This window comes from Lygodium microphyllum, chromosome 12 (assembly GCF_053477565.2).
Source record: "Lygodium microphyllum isolate KBCC chromosome 12, Lygodium_microphyllum_v1.1.10, whole genome shotgun sequence".
Lineage (NCBI taxonomy): Eukaryota > Viridiplantae > Streptophyta > Polypodiopsida > Schizaeales > Lygodiaceae > Lygodium > Lygodium microphyllum.
The window spans coordinates 88,376,118-88,396,374 of record NC_141146.1 but is presented as its reverse complement, the minus strand read 5'-3'; the positions used below and the strand labels follow the sequence as shown (position 1 = coordinate 88,396,374).

The window sequence follows — 20,257 nt, the reverse complement described above, 5'->3', positions numbered from 1 at the left end:
GTGATCTGCCCCAGTACGTAAAGCACTGGAAGACTTATTGGATGCATTGTTCTACCGATTCATCTCTTCCATAAGTAGAGCACTCTCTACATCAGCATACAAAAGGATTACATTAGAATTGCTCATAGCAGTTCTGAATGTATCCCAACTCTCTGGTGGAGTGCAAAGCAAGAAAGTAGCCTTAAATTCCTCATCAATCATGAACTTCAAGGCAACTAGTTGGTTGAAAATGGAATTAAACTGACTCAAGTGAGTAGACATTGCTGTACCCTCTTTCATATGCAAATCCATAAGCTTTTTCAGCCAATACACTTTGCTTGCAGCACTCTTTTGTGCATACAGTTCTTCCAGTCTAGTCCATATAGCATATGCAGAATCCAAATCTTCAATGTTGAAGAGCAAGGCATCAGAAATCGATAGCTCTATGGTTGAGCGTGCAAGCTCATTTAACTCATCCCAATCATCTTCATCCATGTCCGTGGGCTTTGCCCCTTTGGTCTTGATTGGCTTTGCCTGCTTCTTTTGTAACAGGATATTGTAGCACTGCTTTTACCAAATTGCAAAAGTATGTGTGCCTTCAAGCTTCTTTATGTGCATTAGATTATTACTGTCATTGCTGCCAGCCATGATTTTCAGCCCAAATGTGACAAAAAAACCAGCAAATGCAGGCCCAAACTGTCACCCAAGTGACCAAGGTACAAAGAAGTACCAATCAGCAATAAATGATTACGCAGAAGCACATATTTTAGATCTGTAATTAAATTTTTAGAAGCACCAAACTATGTGCTATAGCATTATCCAACTGATTACAGCTGTTCCAAGGGCATGTGCATCACATTACATGAGGAATCCCAAAATTTCAGCTGCAATTTCTGTTGTACATGTACCCACGGGCATAAAATTTGACATGAACGGTCAAAGGCCCCAAAAATTTGTGCTCAAAGCATCGAACACACATCTGCATTTCCTCTGTCATGCATTGGACAATCCAATTTTGCCAAAATAGAGCAATTTCAGCAAAACCCTCAAAACCCCCAAATTTTACCAAGTGTTGATGTCCAAATTGCGTGGAATTCAACCTGCATGTACATAAAATGACCAAATGCTGCATAAATTTTGCCCAAACTGCAAAAGCCCCAAATTGCACGGGGTCCAATGTGCATCAATGTTGAGAAATTGGGCAAATTTCAGCCCAATTTGTGTACGTACATTAAAAGCCCCAAATGTTAGGGACAAAATGTCACAAATTCCTGCAATTTCTGAGACAGATATCATTGTTGCATCTTGCTTGTACCAAATCTGGACATATCCCCAAATTTTCCAAGTCCTACGTGCAGTAATTTCAGTGAAATTAAAAGAATTTCACTAAAATGTGAAAAGCCCAAAAATTCCCAGGCAAATGTGCACCGACTTTGTAATTTTTGAGTCAGATTGTCCAATTCTGTGTTGAGATTCCCAAATTCAGGAAAAGCCCCAAATTTTTGGGCCAATTTTGCAGAGATCTGAGACTTTGTGCTTGTGCGCGCGAAACCCCGTCAGTGGGTAAAAGAAATTTCAAAAAAAGATTGAAATTTTCAAAAAATTCTGACAGGTTCGTTAACCTGCAGGCCTCCTGTGACTGACGGCCCGCTGCAGTTGCTGTCAGCAGAAGTCGCTGCAGTCACTGTCAGGCAGAAATTGTTGTAGTCGCCGTCAGCAGAAGTCTTCCCGCCCTGCCTATCGCCTGCTGGTCGTCAGCATAGCAGTCGCTAGCCGACCCGTCGTCAGGCCTAAACCTCTCATCGTCAACTTGCAGCGTTGCCTTTTGCACGCTGTCAGACGTGACTAGTCTGGCGCCTTTTTACCCGTGACTTGTCTGCTGGTCGTCGCCCCACTCGCTAGTCGTCGCTGAGTCATGCAATGTCTGACGTCAGCGCTGCCACGTTGCCACGCTATAGCTCCCGACTCTCCACGTTGGGGCCATGTGCACACTCTCCACGCTGGAGCCTTCTGCAGTTCACGACCTGCTTTGCCTATCCTGATCGATCTTCGAGAGGTACGAATACCTCAACCCCAGCTTTGATACCCGTTTGTAGGGATCAATTTGGCACGGAGATCGAGGCAGACAGTCGTTACACGCAATGAGAGATAGAGAGTGCGAGAGAGCAGAGTAGAGAGTGAGCACGTTTTTAGGTACAATGATGAGTGTATACCTTTAGGTTTTTAGATAGATATATATGTGTAAGTACAAGTGCTAAGGGTGTGTTCACACCCGAGCACATTTAAAAGACATGAGGCCTTTATTTCCAATATATTTTAGGGTATTTGGGTGTGATGCATATGTTCACATCTCGAAGAAACAACGAGATAAATTTGAGTCGACTTCCAAAAGACGAGTGCACCTTTGGAGGCTTACTTTGGTCTAAAACCAGATGTGTCTTATTTCAGGGTGTTTGGGTGTGATGCATATGTTCACATCTCAAAGAAACAACGAGATAAATTTGAGTCAACTTCCAAAAGAAGAGTGTTCCTAGGATATAGGTCACAGTCATAGGAATACAGACTTTACGATCCCGTTTCATAGGAGGTCTATATGAGTCGAGATGTGCAGTTTGTGGAGTTCCTAGTTCTAGAGGGGGTTATTGAGTATCCCGTACTTGGAGATCTAGGTGATAGTTGGGCACTTGAACCAATGCCTTTGTAACCTATACTTCTTGAGGTTTCATCATTGGTGGAGGAGGAGATTGCTTCACCATCGGATTTACTCCTTGAGTTGGTAGTGGTGAATGTTCTAGAGACTTCATCGGAGGTAGATTGATGAGGGGAGTATTGGCCTTCTCATTGGGCACGTGACATACTCCATGATGCAGGGATTGAGGGAGTTCTTGAGGAGTGGTAGCTGCACGATGGCTCGTGGCATTCTTGAAGGAACTACGCACATTCCATCAAGCTTATTTATACTAACTATTGTTTGATGACTCATGCCATATAGGATAGAGAGCCCACCTCCGTGAAGGAGGCTTTGTAGTCACAACATTGGTAAAAGGCTATGGAGCAGGAGTTGGAGGTTGTAGAGCAGAATGACACTTGGGATCTTATGTTGTAGCCTGTTCATAGGAAGATGATTGGAGTCAAGGGGGTCTTCAAGACCAAGTATCACAGTGATGGCGCTTTGAATAAGCACAAGGCACTACTTGTTGCTAAAGGGTTTAGGTAGAGGCTAGGAGTGGATTTTCATGATACCTTTGCACCTACAACCCAGATGGCTACCGTTAGGGCTGTTCTTGTCTTAGCAAGCCATAGGAGATGGTTGGTTTATGAGCTAGATGTGAAGTTTGCCTTCCTTAATGGCGATTTGAAGGAGGAGATCTATGTTGAGAAGCCTCCCGGTTTTCCCTTATCAGATGACAAAGTTTATAGGTTGAAGAAGGTCCTTTATGGTCTCAAATAGGCTCTGTGTGCTTGGAATGAGAAGATAAACTTATTCTCCAAGGGAAGTTAGGGTATTGGCATTCCACTGTTGATCCTCGGTTATACATCTATACAATAGCTAGAGGGCATGCTTTGTTTGTGCTTATGTGGATGATCTCATTCTGACAAGTGACCATACATAAAAGGTGAAGCAAACAAAGAGGCACTGCATGAGATGTTCGAGATGATGGATATGAGATTTCTCCACTTCTTTCTAGGTCATGAGATTTAGCAGACTTGACAAACTCCAAGGGGGATTTTCATCTCTCAATAGCAACGGTATGTGCATGAACTTTTGACCACCTTTGAGATGGAGGGGTGTCAGTCTATTTCTACTCCCATGGATTTGATTTGGAAGGCTACAACTCATGTAGATTCACCGTCAGCAAATGCTACCCACTACAGAGAGTTGATTGGGTTGTTGATATGGCTTCTTAATCCTTGGATTGGTTTGTGCTTTGTTGTTGGTTTGCTTGCAAGGTATATGGGTGAGCCCAAGCTGTTGAGCTAAAAATGCATTAGCTTTACTTAAACAGCCCCAAAACATGCTTAATTAATGAAGAAACCTTGTTTATTTAAAAGAAACGCGATCCTAGAGAGTTTATGTGTTCCACATGCACAAACCCTTTTGGGAGAGCCCAAACTTTCTATAAATAGGTATGCTGCGCTCCATTCAACCTAATCTCGTTTTTGCAGATTTCAGGTGTTTCAGCTTGCTGCCCACACCCCATTCATGGAGGACATCTCAGCCAAAGCTGTCCATTGCTGTCTACATGAGTTGGCGTCTGATTTCTAGTCCTCTTCTTGCAATTTGGAGCTGATCCTAGCTAGGTGACTGCTGTTCTGTACAGAATTGCTGCCGTACTACCTGCCACGTCATTTGCAGCCCGCGTTTGACAGTTTTCTCTCTTGCAGTCTGAGTTTTTAGACTTTATTTCTCTTGCAAGCTGTTTTGCCTGTGCTTTTAATCTTTCTCTCACCTCATTGCTGTTTGCATTAGGTCCAGCTTCTCACTACTGCGTTTGTTGGTGTTCTACATCTGGAGGCTTCCTTGCTGCGATTCGGGATCCATTCAGAGTACGACACACTCCAGCTCATTACCCCTGCTGTGATCCTTGAGATATAGGAGTTCGAGGTTCAATATTCATTCACTGCATAGCGTATTTGTTGCATGAGCATCGTATATTCAGTAGTCATATCACTTCATGCATTCACTGTGTTCATTGTCTGTGAGTTACCCTAACCCTAACTGTGTCATTTTATCAGTCTGCGCTTTGTCGTACGGTTTTTGTTTATGTTTCTGTGTTAGAGTATTTCTTTACATGGTATCAGAACATGGTTCTCTCTGAGAAACCTAGGCCTTTGATTTGAAAGCTCTACACAAGAAGCAAAAACAATAGTAGGTTCAAATGACTTCGAACACAACGATTTAGTCTCTAGAACCAACTATGCTGAGAATTGAGTGAGAGTGGTCTGATCAGCTTGCTCCACAAAGTTCCGACATGGTGGAAGACACTTCTGATTACATGGAAGAAAAGCTAAGCAAGTTGACCTTTGAAGAATACAAACTGATCATAGCTTATAGACGAAAGAAGATTGAGGAGGTCGATCAAATGATTGTCCTTCAAGAAAAGCTTCTAAGTGAAGGTATTCATGAATTTCTCTCTTTAGATGTTGTGTGTAAATCTGATGATGTTGCAGGGCCGTTGAGACCTCCATCAAGGATGGGCCTCCCTCTTGGAGAACAAAACCTAGAGTATGTTTCTTTCTTTCATCCTCTTACGTCCACTCTGGTGCAAGGTACTTTAGAATCATCTTTTGTTCCTTCTTCTTTTATCTCTTCTGCTTTGCAATATTCTGGTAGAGATCATATGGAAGAAAGAGTCCAGTCTGTTGACTACGGAAAAGGTCCTCTTGAGGACCAATTTTTGTATGTTAACACATGTCTTAGGGATTATAAGAAAAAGCTAGGTACCTCTTTTTCTACCCTTTCTTATTTTTAGTCTATTTCACAAAATCAAAATGAATTTTGTGTTGCTTTTTCTTTATTGCATAGTGCATCATCATCTTCACATTTTCATTTCCAATCATTAAATGATAAAAATGAACAAAATGCATTTGCACCTCACACACCACACTTTCAAAATCCATCCATCCCAACACATTTTTCCGCTGCTTTTTCACTTCCATTTACACCATTTAGACTTTCATTTCAGACACCTCATGTCGCACCGCACATCACATCGAGGGGTTATGGAAACATAGGCACATCCTTTAGGACCTAATCCTTCCCTCAGTCGAGTGGTGTTCCACCTACTTCACACACATTTCGGGATCATTGCAGCCTGGGTATCCCCCCCCAGTCTCCCCGAGTGTGGATTAGTTGACTTCACAGTTTGCCTCTATGGGTTTACCTTGTGGACCTTTTGGTCATATTACTGTGCCCCAGCCTCACTTTGGACATGGCTTCCATGTCCTAGTGCCTCCATCTACACTGGCACCTTATGGAAACATTCATTGTTTTAGTGCCTCCGCCTCAATCGACACTCATTGGACACGCACAGTCTACTTCTACCTATCCACCTCTACCCCCTCCTTCTACCTATCAGACATATCCACCTCCACCATCTTATCCCCACCATCGTATCCCCCGGATCCATCTTATCCCATCTACCTGACACCTCATGGTTCTAGCTCATCTTTTGCCAAGTATACATTTAATGACAAGACTATCAGACATATCCACCTCCACCATCTTATCCCCACTATCGTATCCCTCAGATCCATCTTACCCCATCTACTTGATACCTCATGGTTCTAGCTCATCTTCTGCCAAGCATGCATTTAATGACAAGACTAATTTTAACGGTTCAAATTTTGCCACTTGGTCGAACTTGATGAGACATGTCATTGACTCCCAAAACCTATGGGATCTTGTGCAGGGGTTGGAACCCCAACCCAATCTCGCACTTGTCCCATACGAGGCTGTTCGCTCATGGAAGACTAAGAACACCTCCGCTATTGTCGAGCTGATGTAGGGCTTATTGCTTGAGTTTCATTCTCAGCTTCAGCATTTTGACTTAGCGTCTGAGCACTGGGCACACTTCACTGACTGCTATGTGGCTCGGGATAGGACCCGTCGTATCAATCTTGACTATGAGCTCCAACTTTTTAAAATCATTGACTGAGATGACTTGAAAGTCAAGTTGGCTGAGTATTGGCATCTTCTCGCTGAATTCTCCACTACGGGAACTTTCAAGTCCTCTGACGATCAGGTCACATTATTCCTAAATAAACTCCCTAGAAAATACTTCAAATTTGTGGACGGTATAGTTTCAAAGCCTACCATGCCAACATTCTATGAATTTGAGTGTCAGCTGTTGCGTTACGCATGGTTGTTCGATCAGTTTCATAAGAATTCCTCTTCAGAGGGGGCTCTTGTTGCTCATTCTCAGAAAGGGCAACAAGGTAAGAGAAAACAAAACCAAATCTCCACTCAAAATTAAAATCAATCCAAGGAATCACAAGGAACATCCCAAGCTCTCAAACCTGGGCGGTAGAATGTAACTAAAAAGGATAGGTATTGTCAACATTGTCAAAAGGTTGGCCATTTTGACGAGGAGTATCGATCAAAGGCAAGAGACACAATACCAAAATCTAAGTCACAGACCGTGCCTCTTAGTCGGGCAACCCCTAGCAAGGGAGGCAGGGTGATGGCAAGGGGCAGGTTAAAGGTCAGACTCATACTGCCACGGGTCAACCATCTCAATCGAGAATGTTCTCAACTCCAGAGGGCTTGTCTGATTGGTCTACAGAGGCCCGCATCGTCTCCATAGAGACATAAGATGCGAGTCTCATCCACATCTGTGAGTTGCCTCTTGACGAGGTTATCGTAGAGGCCCACTTGTCACAGCCGAGCACTTCAGCTCCTATTTGGATTGTGGATAGTGGAGCTACACATCATATGACTCCTATAGCGGACATTTTTCATTCACGAGCCCTTGTAGTCGGGCGGTCCCCGTGGGAAATAACTCCTTCGCCAAGATTTAGGCTTAAGGTTGTGTCAATTTTGCCATTGACAAGGGTTCGGATCTAGCTTCACTGGACAATGTATATTATGTTTCTTAGCTTCGGGTGAACTTGTTATTTGTTCAGCAGTTTTGCCGATTGGGGTGAGTAGTCTTCTTTATAGCAACCACAGTCGAGGTTCTTGACTCTCAGACTGGTTTAGTGATTGCTTGTGGTGAGGCACAACCTAATGGCCTATACCACATGATACATTTTCTGATCGAGTTGATAGTTGAGGGCTCTGCGTTCCATAGTTTCCAGGCCTTAGCCACATCTCGAGAGCCTATGAACAATGAGCGCCTTTGGCATTTTTGCTTAGGGTATCTTGGTTATCACTCTCTTTAAGAGTTGTCACGCCGTGAGCTGGTTGAGGGCTTTCCATGCTTGAAGCTAGCTTGAGATGTCTGTAAAGCATGCCAGCTTATGAAGCAGCACTGTATCCCATTACCTCAGCAAACCTCACATCGTGTTGAGACGCCTCTTAGATTGATTCATGTTGATCTTTGTGAGTCGACATTCACTTTCACCTTGAACGACGCGTTGTACTTATTTTTGATAGTGGATGATCATTCCCGATACATGTGGGTGTACTTTCTCAAGCATAAGTCAGATGCTTTCACATATTTTTCTGCTTGGATGCTGTTGGTTCATAACCAAACTGGTCTCGTGTCGGCTACATGAGGAGTGATAGCGGTGGCGAGTTCATCTCCCATGAGTTTTCCGAGTTTCTACTGAAGCATGGCATCTCACCCCAGCTCACCTCTACTAACTCTCCTTCTCAGAATGGAGTCGTAGAGTGTAGGAACCGGACACTCATGGAAATGGCACGTTCTATGCTGTTCACAGCAGAGCTCCTTGCGCGGCTTTGGGTCGAGGCTGTTAACACTTCGGTGTACATCCTCAACCGATGCCCGAGTGCGGTTTTTTCTCAGAAGATCCCGTATGAGGCATTTTTTGGCTCTTGGTCTGTTATTTTCCACTTCAAAGTCTTCGGGTGTCGTGCGTACACACACACACACACGCTTGATTACAAGATAGGAAAGCTCACTCCTCGAGCTGATCTCCTTATTTTTGTGGGATATTCCTCTGAAGTGAAAGTCTATCATTTATTTGATTCTCGGACAAACAAGGTGATTGTTAGGCAGGATGTCATCTTTGACGAGAGGGATATTGTGGAGTCCTCTACATCGAATTTTGATCGGATTCCTTCTTCCACATCATCGGAGATTGTGCCTACTGAGCTTGGTCTACTTCCTGCTCCTGACATTTCTACAGATTCTTCCGCTCCCAGGCTCCCTCCACGAGACCTGTTACCTCATCATTACCAGCAGATCATGCAGGATTCGGGGATCCTACCACTGGATTCCACTCCGGAGGGACCTAGAAGGTCTGCCTAGCTTGCTCCTCAGGCATCATTTGCGTTACTATTTTCGGCTGATTATATAGCGCATTCTGAGTTGGATACATGGCAGGAGGCTCTTTAGCACCCTCAATGGCAAGAGGCCATGGAGAAGGAGCTAGGGAGTATTGAACTTGGACATTGGTGGATCGTCTGAGCCATAAGAAAGTCATTGGGACAAAGTGGATTTTTAGGACCAAGCTAAAAGCTGATGGGACTTTAGACAAGTACAAGGCTCGCCTTGTCATGCAAGGGTTTCGACTGAAGCATGGCATTGATTATAAAGAGATCTTTGCCTCTACTGCGCGGTTGACTTCCTTTCGGTTGCTACTCGCGCTAGCCGCTCACTGTGGTTGGCCGATACATTAGATGGATGTCAAGAGTGCCTTCTTGAACTGTTTCTTGGAGGAGGAAGTCTATGGGGAGAAGCCATCGGGCTTTCCTTTAGGGAATCCTAGGGACAAGGTATTCTACTTGCATAAAGCTCTTTATGGGCTGAAGCAAGCACCGCGATCTTGGTTCCATAGGATGGATAAGTTCTTGTAGACTCACGGATACCATTTTATCCCTTATGACTTGAACTTATATATTTGCTCTACTGTAGAGGGGATTCGCTATATCCTGCAATACGTTGATGACTTACTCATCACAGGCTTAGATTTTGCTGCCATGGCGAAATCAAGGCTAAGCTTAAAGCTACATTTAAGATGAGAGACCTTGGTTTGTTGTCCTATTTCTTGGGGATAGAGGTAGTTCGTTCTAGGGAATGTATTTTTGTGTCACAGCAAAAGTACACACTTCAGCTCGTGGAACAGTACACTTTGGATCAGACACAACTAGTGGCTACGACTCTAGATTCTATTGTCCACTTGTCAAAGGATACCCTAAGACAGCCCTTCGATGAACATACCTATCATCGTTTTATTGTAGGAAAACTTCTTTGGTTAATTCACACTAGGCTAGATTTAGCTTACTTAGTTAGCATACTCAGTTAGTATTTCACAGCACCTAGGATGTCACATTGGATTACATGTCTTCGTGTGTTGTGTTCTTATGGCCTGACATAGTGTGAATTCATATGTGTGAATTAACCAAAGAAGAATCATATGTCAGGCCATAAGAATCATATGTCAGGCCATAAGAATCATGTGTTGCGTTTTATTGTAGGAAAACTTCTTTGGTTAATTCTTGTTTATGTTTGTAGGGGTATACTGATTCTGATTGGGCAAGAGATCCTGACACTCGGCATTTCCATGGCGGCTACCTCTTTAACTTGGGCATGGATTCCATTTGTTGGTCCAGCTGTAAGCAGGAGATGGTGGTGGCTTCCACAACCGAGGTTGAGTATCGGGCTCTCTTCGATGGTACCATCGAGGCCATCTATCTGAGGAATGTACTGGCGGCGCTTCACTTTCCATGTGACTCTCCCGTCGTTGTCTACTGTGACAATCAGTGTGCCATTGTCCTTGCGAGCAATGGCACTCATCACACCACGGACACGGCATGTGAGTGTCCACTTTTACTTTTCCAGAGAGCAAGTTGATTAGACACTTTGCCTAGAGTTTGTGCCATCATCAAATAATTTTACAGATATCTTGTCCAAAGTAGTCAACTCGCCGGTTCTTCAATACTTGCTACCCAGGATCGGCTTGGGTACACCCTCCTCTACTTCCTCAGCTTGACGGGGAGAGGGTGCTTCCCTCTTGCTTTCCCTTCCAGTTTGAGAGGGAGCGGCTTCTACTCTTGATAGTGACAATCATAATGCTTACAAAATTTTTTAGACATTACATCCATTTATTCTTTTGTATTGTATTATGGACATTTGTACCTTTATCTGCACTGTCAAGATGACGTGATTGTAAAAGGACACTTGGACAAGTGAACAATTTCCTTGCAAGGGCACTGTCCAAGTGGCACCGTTGCATAGCATATTGCATGAGCATGATATCTTGCATCTCCCTTTGCATTACCTTATGCATTGGTATTTTGTTCATGTAAACATGTATCTATGCGCATTTATCCCTTTTCGATCGTTTGAAGTGGTCAACTCTAGGATCCATCATATTCGTGGCATTGCACATGATAGTCTCCAAGGCAGTCTTTTCCAGCTTGCTTGCTTGCTTTGCTTGTATTGATTGCTTGACATATTTGCTATACACCCACCTTCGCTATTTTCTTCGTCATCGACACCTAGTAATGGTAGGGATAGTATGCTTGTCTTGTGAAGGTGTTGGGTCTGACCATCCCTTATCACTCTTCCATTTGAGACACGGATACTCAATAGGACAAAAATTGATTTGAAACCCTCACTTAATGCTTAGTCTATCAAATCTAAAAAGCCCTTTAGAAAAAAAAAGTCCATAGTTGATTCCATCTGCCTTTGTAGGGCTTGGTAGGCCACTAGGGAGCTGATGTGCACCCTTTGTCCGATGCCCTATCCTCTCTGGGGTGATCGCTTGGGCTCCCTTGGTAAGATAACCATTGCCTCTAAAGGCGCCTTGGGGTAAAAGATAAACAAAGCAAGGGCTTGGTTGACCTCTTATTCTTGTGGCACCGTTGTTGGGCCTGAGAGGGGGTGTTGGGCTAAAAATGCATTAGCTTTACTTAAACAGCCCCAAAACATACTCAATTAATGAAGAAACCTTGTTTATTTAAAAGAAATGTGATCTTGAGAGTTTTGTGTCCCACATGCACAAACCATTTTGGGAGGGCCCAAATTTTCTATAAATAGGTATGCTGCTCTCCATTCAACCTAATCTCGTTTTTGCAGATTTCAGGTATTTCAGCTTGCTACCCACACCCTGTTCGTGGAGGACATCTCAGCCAAAGCTGTCCATTGCTGTCTACATGAGTTGGTGCTTGATTTCCAGCCCTCTTCTCGCAGTTTGGAGCTGATCCCAGCCAAGTGACTACTATTCTGCATAGATTTGCTGCCGTACTACCTGCCACATCATTTGCAGCCCGCGTTTGGCAGTTTTCTCTTTTGCAGTCTGAGTTTTTAGTCTTTATTTCTCCTGTACGCTGTCTTGCCTGTGGTTTTAGTCTTCTCTCTCCTCATTGTTGTATGCATCAAATCCAGCTTCTCATTGCTGTGTTTGTTGGTGTTCGACATCCGGAGGTTGCCTTGCTGCGATTCGGGATCCGTTTAGAGTACGACATACTCTCCAACTCATTATCCTTGCCCTGATCCTTGAGATACAGGAGTTCGAGGTTCAATATTCATTCACTGCATAGTGTGTTTGTTACATGAGCATCGTATATTCAGTAGTCATATCACTTCATTCATTCACTGTGTTCATTGTCTCTGAGTTACCCTAACTCTAACTGTGTTCTTTTATCAATTTGTGCTTTGTTGTACGGTTTCTGTTTATGTTTTTGTGTTAAGGCATTTCTTTACACAAACTAGTTTTATTGGTAGGCTGCTATGAGGATTTTGTGGGTCTTGAGGGGATGCCCGATCTAGGTATTTATTATCTAGCAGGGATAGGAGATTCAGCCTTTGTTCTATAGGGCTGGATGGATTCAAATTAGGCTAGAGATGTTGACCATGGGAGATCAATGACAGGTTATTGCTTTACTTTGGGTGCAGGTGCTATCTCTTGTAGTAGTAAAAAGCAGCCAACAGCTGTCCTACCATCTATAGAGGTGGAGTATAGGGTGGCGTCTTCTACCACATGTGAGATAGTGTGGCTTTGGAGGTTACTGAGATAGCTTGGTTGTACTTAGATAGTCCTACTACACTCCATTGTGACAATGATAGTTGCATTGCTTTGGCATGATATTTCGGATTTCTACTAGGCCGAAGCACATTGAAATACAATACCATTTCACTCGGGAGAAGATCTTGGATGAGACTGTTGATGTGGTGTATTGTAAGTCAAAGGATAACTTTGCAGATTTCTTTACAAAGGCTCTTCCTAAGTCATTCTTTGACAACACTCCAAATCCTTGAGCCTTATGTTGTGTCCAGGATTTGAGAGGGGGTCTTAGAGATTTGGTCATCTCTTGGATGGGCACAGTCATTCTAGGGCAGATTTATGCATTTTTGGATCAGTTTGGACACATTTATGCAGTCGCCAGCTGATCACAGCAAGTTTTGGTCATGCCAGGCAGTGCGGGCAGGTTGGGCAGTGTGCTACATGGTAGGGCAGCATTTTCTCTGCAGCAGATTATTATTATTTTATTATTTATTGGAGTCGTACTGGTTTTGCTACAGTTGGCCATTTTTTTTACTGGCGGACCTGCCATATTTTATTATTTTATTGGGCCTATTTATAGGCTGCCCAGCCCGGGGGCACATTCATTCAGTTCTGGCGTGTGCAGGTCGAGAGAGCTCCAGTGGATACATTCGACAGCCCGTTGTACAGATCTGGTCTCTTTATTCAGCGTCATTCATTGCAGATTTCTTTTTTTGCATTTGACTCTCTCTTTCTCTCTCTCTCTGTCTCTCTCTGTGTGTTCATTCTCTTTTCAGTCCGGTCATACGCTTCCGCACTCATTGCACAGTTTGACAACCACTTCAGCCTGTTCAAGTTCAGTTTATTCTCATCATAATCTTTTTTTCCTCATACTATCCACTCCTTTATGTTGTGGTTTCCATAATGGTATCAGGGCACAAACCCTATCCTTGCCATTAAAGCTTCCTAGAACATGGATGATTCCTGTTTGTGGAAGTGTTGCTCTCCTGACTTGTATTGCAACAGAAGTTTTTATAGCTGGATTGTGTTTGCTGGTGCAGCAGTGTTAAATGCTTCTTGAGCCTTCATGAATTGGGATGCATCATGCCAGCAAATTGGTGCATTTTTGCAGTCTACTGCCTGCTCTGGTTTGTGGCAGCCCTTCTTCATGGTATTCATGTGTCTAATGGTCACTCTAGCTTGCTTGATGTCAATTGTGTGCAGTCCAAGGTAGAGGACTGCTGCATTTTGGTAGCAGCCACCAGGTCATTTTTTCTCTCTTCTTCTATATTCTCTGTTCCTAAGAACTCCCTCATTTTGAGATCCTTTAGCCATTCTACAATTTTATTTTTGCTTCCAACCTTGTGTTTTCATAGGATATTTATCCTTTTTCTGTCAATCCGTCTCTATTCCCATCATAAGTCAGTGCAGCCAATGTGGGACGGAGTTGCTTCCAAATTAATCTGCACCAAACATGTTGGCATGATGGTCTTTGTGAAATTCATGAGAGCTTTTTAGTGTTCTGTGCCATCTTGAAGAGCTCAAGCTGCTTATACGCACAAACAAGACTCCATGGGCTGACATGGGGTCTTTGTCAGTACCATGTACGAAAGAAGAGCTCCCTGACTTAGGGTGATCTGTACATTTAGATGTACCTGCTCTAGAAACAAAGGATGGAGCTTGTATTTGTGGCTGAAGCCATCTAATCTACTGAAACCTGGCTTCATCTTTCTTTACTGCTTCGATAGAAGGTTGTTGATAAGGCTCTGCTACTTCCCCATGCCTATGTAGTCCACTTGTGAGTGGGTCTTAGACAAGGCTACTACTGGTATAAGGAATGGATTTTTGTGTGTCACTACTGCTGTAATGAAAACATCTGTTTGTGATGATGTATTCATGAAACTTGGAGCATTGCCAGCAGTAGTAAAAATTGATCATCTCTTAGAACACCCAAATATGATAGCTGGTTGGAGAAAGAGGTGGTCCAGTTGTAGCCAATCAGGGCCAACATCAAGATCTCTTGCTTTTGCAATGCTGCTGCTGCTTCTGTGTATTGCACTTTTTGTGCCTTTGTTGAAGTTTTGTTTTGTTTTTTTTAACCAGGCATCCCCTCGTTTTTTTTGCATGGGGGTGGGGGTGGGGGAGGGAGATTTAGGTTGGAGGGGATGGAAGGGAGAGTGCTGTTGATCCTATGGAATGGTTAAATCAATGTAAGCTTTCTTTTTGTTCATGCAGTTTTACACCTTCTTGGAGACGACATTATGCACATTTGCACTTTTACCTCACTTTATATCCTTTTTCAAAGATGTTGGACAACGTTCTGACTCTGCTGTATATCTGGCTACAACATTTTTGGCATTTGGTAATTTCTGATTTCATTGAGAAATAAATATTTTCATGTCCAGTTTCACTTCATGTTTCTTGTTTCTTTCAAACTGTTTGAAAAAATGGTGTCTGATTGTAAGAACAAGTTTGTAGCAGATTGATATTCGAATTGCCATATGTTCTCTTCATCACATTTACTCAGGGTATAGATGTTATGTGACATGAACCTGATTTAGAGAGCAATCATCATAAAAGATCCAGATTCAATCTAGCATTAAAATGCAAATTTCACCTCATTCCTGGAACTGCTTTGTTACCATCCTACTTGGTTGCACATTAGCTTAGACTAGAAGCTTGGGTGAAACATCCATGTTACATGCATACATCGTGTGAACTTCTGAAGCCAGCCTTTGAGGCAAGTTAGTTGGTTAGTAAACTACTTCAAAAATTGGGGCAAAGCAATTATGCCAGCCCATCAGAAAGGGTGTGATTACACTTTTCAACATGATAATCACTCTCTGCAATATTGATTTAGAAGTAAATAACTCTGTGTGTTGTTCCATGTGTGTACGCGTGCGTGTGTGTTTTGTGAAGGATTAGGAATTAAATGAGTACAAAGATTTACAAAGGGCCCTTTGGCTAACCAACCATACTCAAAGTTAAGTAGAAAACAACATAGGAAACGAGAAGTTCATAGGCTGCAATGAACTTTCCCCTCGAAGGAAAGCTTAGACCTCCATAGTTGAAACAACTGATCATGCCACTTAGCTTTATTATCTTGAGAAGGCCAAACTTTATTTGCTTTCTTAGTCACTCATGCCTTATTCTTAACCATCTTATGATGAAGCTGATTGGTTGATTGTTTCAAAAAATCATCAGAGCACACAAAAGCCCAATCCAACAATGGTGATGAAGGCTGAAATGCAGGCAAACACCTCCATGCTGGTTCAAATCAGCTTGTAACCCCAAGGAACCCCAAAGTATTGATGGTTATGACAGAAAGAATAAACTTGAGATTGACCAAGAATACATCTCATATAGTTCTCAAACACATCCTGCCATCCTATTAAACTTATCACATTCCATGTGCTTATCAGGCTAGTAAAGCAACTTGGATGTGACTAGAACCTTAGCTTGTGATGAATTAGCCTCCTTTTTTAGAGTTAGGGGGATGCCAAGTAGTGAACTGAAGGGCTTCTTGCGAGGAAGCAATCAAATGTGAAAGAAGGAAAGACTGTGACATTTCCTTTCTTGAGTTGAACTCAGGACATGCCACCAAGAGGCTTGGATCCTAGTGTGACCATGTGATATTGAGGCTATGCAACAATGGCCGATGAGGGCTTTCTTAGAATGATATGTATTTTCATGGTATACCTAGGCTCAACCCATTGTCCAAAGATCAATGAGATAAGGATTGCTTCTTATTCCTATTTGTAGCAAAGGCCATGAGATCTCTTTTGAGAGATAGATCCATTGGTATTAGAGGCACTGTGTTGCCCATCTTTGAGTTCGAGGAGCTCCTTGATGTGGGTTTGCAAATGATACAACAATTTATCTAGATTGGGAAAAGAGCAACTTTAGGGCCTTTGTAATGGCCATAGAGATATTGTGTAGAGCATGAGGTGCTTTAATGGATTGGCACAAGTCCTATGCCTTTTGGATATGTGACACTAGGCAGTTGGAATGGTGACTACACAAGGATTTCACTTTAGTTGCTCGTCAGACCGCAATGAGATATCTTAGAGCAGGATTGATATTACTTCAGAATAGTAGCTGGAGCTGGGCACCTCTTCTCTTGAGCATTAAATAGAAGCTCCTTTATAGGAGCTCACCGAAACTTTCACTGATAGCAAGGAGAGTGGTGGTTGCCAACCAAGTTCTTTTGGCCATGTGGTACATGACTTCTTGTGGAGCATTCTCTATGTCATGCTTCGGCCAAGTGAAGCATCTCAACAAGAACTTTATTTAGTTAGGAGAAGATAGGAGCTTGGCAAAGGTGAAGGTGGCTTGGGATGCCATTATGTAGCCTAGATCAAATAGGCGATCGTAGATCTAGACTATCAAAGTAGAGCCTTGTTGGTGAAACTCATTGTTAGGGGTCTCCTTGGCAAGGAATCGTAGAAGGAACATTTGCTATGGAGACTTTAGTTACTACTACTATATATGGAGGACCATGCTAGTTGCTCCCTCCCTCTGCAGCAACTTCTCCTCCATCTTCGGCAACACAGCAGGGTGTTTGGTAGGTTCTCAGCAGGGACGTGCAATGGAAACCTCTGATCAGACGATGGTGCATTCTGCAAGTGCCCCCCAGTCAAACACCTTGCGTGTCGTTCTCTCTGAGGCACCGCTCTTAGCCGTCCGTGCCGCAAAGCTGGAGCTTAAAGAAACAATGATCTTTGGTCAGGTAGTAGGTCACTTCCCATCCAGGGCCCACCGTCGGGATCGGCTTCACTCCTTGTTGCGCATCGGCACAACGCAAATAGTGGAGGCGGTTCTAATGGGTCAAGGGATCTTCATGGTTTGACTCACCTCAGCTGACGCAGCCCTGTTAGAGAGATCACAGCCAGGCAGGTTTCAGCCTGGTGCAGTCCAGTCGGACTGCAGCAGTCGGACTGCCACGTGGCAGTCCGACTGCCTGCAGCGGATTTATTCCAGGCTGCGCCCTATTTTGGCGCCCCGTTCTAGGTGGTTTTTCGCCTATTTATTGCCGACGTTTCCAGCAGTCTACACACTCTTCTCTGTCGCAGATTATAGACCGGTGCTGTGCAGATTTCTGTCTCTGTTCACAGATTTCAGACAGCAGACAGTGCAGACTGCAGCAGACTTCGAGGTGGACAGCAGGTCGCATCGTCAAGGTGGAGACACGCAGTCCAGCGCACTGCGCCTGTGTATATCTTTGTATTCAGCATTCTTTATACAGCAGATCTTCATTGTACACTATCTCTTTCTCTCCCTTTTCTCTCTGCGTTCTCTCTCTCTCAGTCCTACGCTTCCGCACCGCTGCACTCTGACATGGTATCAGAGCAGTGTTTGAGGGCTGACTGAGCGCAGAATCAACCTGAAGTGGAGTTTCCATCGCGACACAAATTTGCGTTTTTTGCGTTTAAGGGCAGACAGGAGGGCTGGCCTTGGAACAAGGCTGAAACGAGTGTGGGCGCACAGGAAAGGAGCACAGGTGGTGGATTTGCTGCTGTTTACTGCTGTTTGACGCGGAGGAAGTTTGAGTTTTCAACCTAAAAGTGCAGGTTTTGTTTTTTCATCGCCTCCGGCGGGTGAAGAAGCTTCAGGACGCGGAAGAGCCTTAGCAGGCTGAGTTTACCCAGTCAGAGGGGGCTGCTTTTGCGTTTGAGAAGGCATTGCAGGTGAAGATGTCTACAGAGATGGACTTGGAGTTCCAGGCGATTATGGACCGGAAGGTGCCTGTCTTACCGGCTCTTCCTACAGATCAGAAGCTCGACGGTGACAACTACCGCATTTGGCGCGTTATGATGTTGGCCATTCTTGAGTCCTATGATTTGGCGGAGTTGGTACAGGAAGATATTGACCGGCCTTCGGTAAGAGATGAGTCCAAACTCTCTTCCGATGCTCGTACGGAGTTGGCCAGGGCCCAGTCTCATTGGGACAAACTGAATGCCAGGATACGATCCTTTCTCTTTCTATCATGCACTACAGCCGTGATCGCTCACATCGAGCACTTGACGGTGGCTCGTGAGATATGGCTGGAGCTTGATCAAATGTACAATCGGATGACCCTGATGAAGAGGGTTTCTTTGGAGGTCCAGATGCGGACTTTGTCCGTCAATAAGTCTTCTTCGCTAAGGGAACACATTAACAAGCTAAGGCAGCTACAGATGCAGGTTCAGAATCGGGGGAAGCCGATTTCCTCCGAAGACATGGCGATCACACTTTTGTCCCAGTTGCCGCCACGATTCGGTACATTTTACTTTGCCCTTATTGCTTCTGGGCGAGAGTCTACTCTTCGGTGGGAAGAGTTGGTTCCTATGGTCTTGGACCAAGAGGAACAGTTAAAGGGACAGAATGCTTCTAAGACGGAGGCGTTGACAGGTCAAGCCTCTTAGAAGAAGGGGAAGGACCAAAAGAAGAAGAAGGGGGATAACAAGTCCAAGAAGGACAAGGACAAAGACTCCACATGCCATATTTGTGGAAAGACTGGCCATTGGAAGAAGGATTGCCCTGACAAAGACTCGAAGGACACCAAGAAGAAGGCAACCAAGGATTCTGGAGCGGTGGCTGCACCCTCATCAGCTGCATTTCTACATTTAGTTGTCATTGAGGACGCTTCACCGAATGCTTCTGATGCTGCGATGACGGCTCCCCAAGCTCGAGAGTGGATTGATGACAGTGGTGCCTCACGGCACATGTCTCCTTTATCAGATGGTGTTGCCCAGCTGCGACCTTCGCGTGGGCAAGTTCTCATTGGAGACAGCTCTTCAGTTTCTATTGCAGGTCGGGGTAAGATGCAGCTTATTCCGGATGGACGAGGTGGCACCCATACCTCAGAGGTTTTGCATGTACCAGGATTAGGGTACCATCTCCTTTCAGTTCATAAGATTTGCTCCCTTGGTCTTTTGGTGGAATTTGACAGTTCTACTGTGCGAGTCCTTGATCGTGAATCGAGGAAGGTTCTATCCTCTGGATATGAGGAGAACGGCATTTACAAACTGAAGTCTTCCACTGCCCTCTCTTCTCTTCTTCTTACCTCACAGTCACAGTCTGAGTTATGGCATGCTCGGTTTGGTCACCTGAACTATGATTATCTTCGGAAGGCGTCACGTGGACAGCTTGTTCGAGGGTTGCCGGATATAGTGGTGAGCCAGTAGCCATGTGTCTCCTGCATACGGGGGAAGCAGTATAGGGATGCCATTCCCCACACAGCTTCGCGGCGGTCTACTTCACCGATGGAGCTAGTATCTACGGATCTATGTGGCCCTATGAGGAATGAGTCCCTGCGTGGGAGCTCGTACTTCATGCTGATCGTGGATGATTATAGCAGGATGACATGGGCCTATTTTTTGGCACTAAAGTCAGAAGCTTTCTCGCACTTCAAGGATTGGCTTCTCTTTGAGGAGAACTGATCAGGCCGGAAGTTGAAGACCTTGCGATCCGACAAGGGAGGTGAATTTGTGTCTAATGAATTTGCTCGGTTTTGTGCAGATAGAGGAATTCACCAGGAGTTTGCCAATACCAATACTCCTCAAGAAAATGGTATTCTAGAACGGAAGAACCGCAATGTGATCGAGATGGCGCGCACCATGATGGAGCACTGACAGATCCCTCAGGTTCTGTGGGCCGAGGCTGTGGCTACTGCAGTCCACAT

General features: G+C 44.2%; 1 protein-coding gene across 1 annotated transcript in view; it reads left to right on the top strand.

Moving 5' to 3' along the window:
- LOC148028010 (putative protein S-acyltransferase 14) overlaps positions 1–20,257 on the top strand; it is a 71,296-nt gene that overhangs the window by 27,539 nt on the left and 23,500 nt on the right. The window contains exon 4 of the mRNA XM_087689694.1: positions 14,830–14,956. Coding sequence (XP_087545820.1) covers positions 14,830–14,956 — 127 coding nt within the window. The remainder of the gene's footprint in view (positions 1–14,829; positions 14,957–20,257) is intronic.